General features: G+C 69.3%; 1 protein-coding gene across 1 annotated transcript; it reads left to right on the forward strand.

The window, feature by feature from the left end:
• Positions 1–10: 10 nt before the first annotated feature.
• Positions 11–2,090, forward strand: LOC113980567 (3-beta-hydroxysteroid-Delta(8),Delta(7)-isomerase-like). The gene is made up of 4 exons (XM_027707797.1): positions 11–356; positions 937–973; positions 1,069–1,199; positions 1,848–2,090. The coding sequence occupies exons 1-4, from the start codon at positions 59–61 to the stop codon at positions 2,054–2,056; spliced, it is 675 nt and encodes a 224-aa protein (XP_027563598.1). The 5' UTR covers positions 11–58; the 3' UTR covers positions 2,057–2,090.
• The last annotated feature ends 6 nt before the right edge of the window (positions 2,091–2,096 follow it).

The following is a 2,096-nucleotide window of genomic DNA, read 5'->3' on the forward strand; positions in this document are numbered from 1 at the left end:
CCCCCTTTCCCTCCTCTAACTTCCGCCTTCCCTCCCCTCAGGGCGCGGTGTTGTTGCCATGGAGACGAGGGCGCACCCCTATTGGCCGCGCTCGCTGACGTTGCCGGGTTACGTGGCCGGCGCGCGGCCCGGCTGGCAGTGCGCAGGCGCGGTGGGCGTGGCGGCGGCGGCGCTGCTGTGGGCGGGGTGGGCGCTGGGAGGGGGCGGGGCCAAGGGCGGGGCCTCGCGGAGCCCCGCCCGCCGCCTGGTGCTGGGCTGGTTCCTCGTGTGCTCCGGGATCCACGGGGTCCTGGAGGGTTATTTCAGCCTCCGGCACCGGGAGCTGCCCGCCGACACCGGGCTGCTGGCAGACGTCTGTGAGTAACGGGGGGAGCCGCTGGGGCTGGGGGGTCTAACCCCAGAGTGGGGCTGGGGTCCCTGGGGAGGGTCCCGGTCGCGTGGGTGCCTTTGGAGAGGGGTCCCCGCGGGCGTCAGGGGGCCTTGAAGGTTCCCTGGGCACATGGGGAGGGGTCCCCAGGGGCATCAGAGGGTCCTGAAGGTTCCCTGGGCACATGGGGAGGGGTCCTCAGAGACATCAGAGAGGCCCTGGAGGTTCCCTGGGCACATGAGGAGGGGTCCCCAGGGGCATTGGGGGGTCCTGAAGGTTCTCTGGACACGTGGGGAGGGGTCCCCAAGGGCATCAGGGGGGTCCTGAAGGTTCCCTGGGCACATAGGGAGGGGTCCCCAGGGGCATCAGAGGGTCCTGAAGGTTCCCTGGACACGTGAGGAGGGGTCCCCAGGGGCAACAGGGGCCCTGGAGGTTCCCTGGTCCCCTGGGGAGGGGGACACCTGGGTGCTGGCAGTAGTGCTTGCGGTCCCCCAGGTGCCCTGGTCCCCTGGGGGGTGTGGGGGACACCTGCCTGCCCTTCACCCCCGGTGACTCCCCGCTGTCCCCAGGGAAGGAATACGCCAAGGCCGACAGCCGCTACATGACGTGAGTTTGGGGGGGTTGTGGAGGTGGGGAGGAGGGGTCCGAGGGCTCCAGAGGGTCCGGGCCAACCCCTCTGTGTGTCCCCTGCCCCCTTCCAGGAGCGATGACTTCACGGTGGCCATGGAGACTGTGACTGCCTGGGCCTGGGGCCCCCTCAGCTTCCTCACCTTCCTCGCCCTCCTGCGCCGCCACCCGGCCCGTTACGTCCTGCAGCTCATCGTGTCCCTCGGTACGGCCGGGACCCCTGGCCTGGCGTCCCCAGCCCTGTGACACCTGGCCCTGGTGTCCTCGTGTCTCCCATCCCTATCTTCCCCACGTCCCTGCTGTCCCCGTCCCCCTGCCCTGGGGGGGTGACAGCCCTTCCTGTGTCCCCCATCCCCATCCCCCTGGTGTCCCCATCCCTGTCCTGTTGCTCTCCTGGTGTCCCGATGTCCCCATCCCCCTGTCCTGGTGTCCCCATCCCTGTCCCCCTCCTCTCCTGGTGTGCCGGTGTCCCCATCTCCCTGTCCTGGTGTCCCTGCCCTGGGGGTGACAGCCCTTCCTGTGTCCCCCATCCCCCTGGTGTCCCCATCCCTGTCCCCCTGCTCTCCTGGTGTCCCCATCCCCTGCCCTGGTGTCCCCATCCCTATCCTGTTGCTCTCCTGGTGTCCTGGTGTCCCCATCCCTGTCCTCCTGCTCTCCTGGTGTCCCAGTGTCCCCATCCTCTGCCCTGGTGTCCCCATCCCTGTCCCCCTGCTCTCCTGGTGTCCCCATCCCCCTGTCCTGGTGTCCCCATTCCTGTCCCCCTGCTCTCCTGGTGTCCCAATGTCCCCATCCCCTGTCCTGGTGTCCATGCCTCGGGTGGGTGACACGTGTCCCCACGTCTGTCCCCTCCCAGGGCAGCTCTACGGGGACGTTCTGTACTTCGCCACCGAGGCCCTGGAGGGCTGGACCCACAGCGACCCCCGACCCCTCTATTTCTGGGGGTACTTCGTGGGGCTCAACGGGCTGTGGGTGCTGGTGCCCGGTGCCCTCCTGCTCGACGCCTGCTACCAGCTCTGCGCCGCCCAGCGCAGCCTCGACCGGCCCCGTCACAAGGCCCACTGAGCTTTGTGGGACCCCCCTGAGACCCCTCAAGGGGTCACTC

This window comes from Neopelma chrysocephalum, unplaced genomic scaffold (assembly GCF_003984885.1).
Source record: "Neopelma chrysocephalum unplaced genomic scaffold, ASM398488v2 Primary Assembly neopelma1_94682, whole genome shotgun sequence".
Lineage (NCBI taxonomy): Eukaryota > Metazoa > Chordata > Aves > Passeriformes > Pipridae > Neopelma > Neopelma chrysocephalum.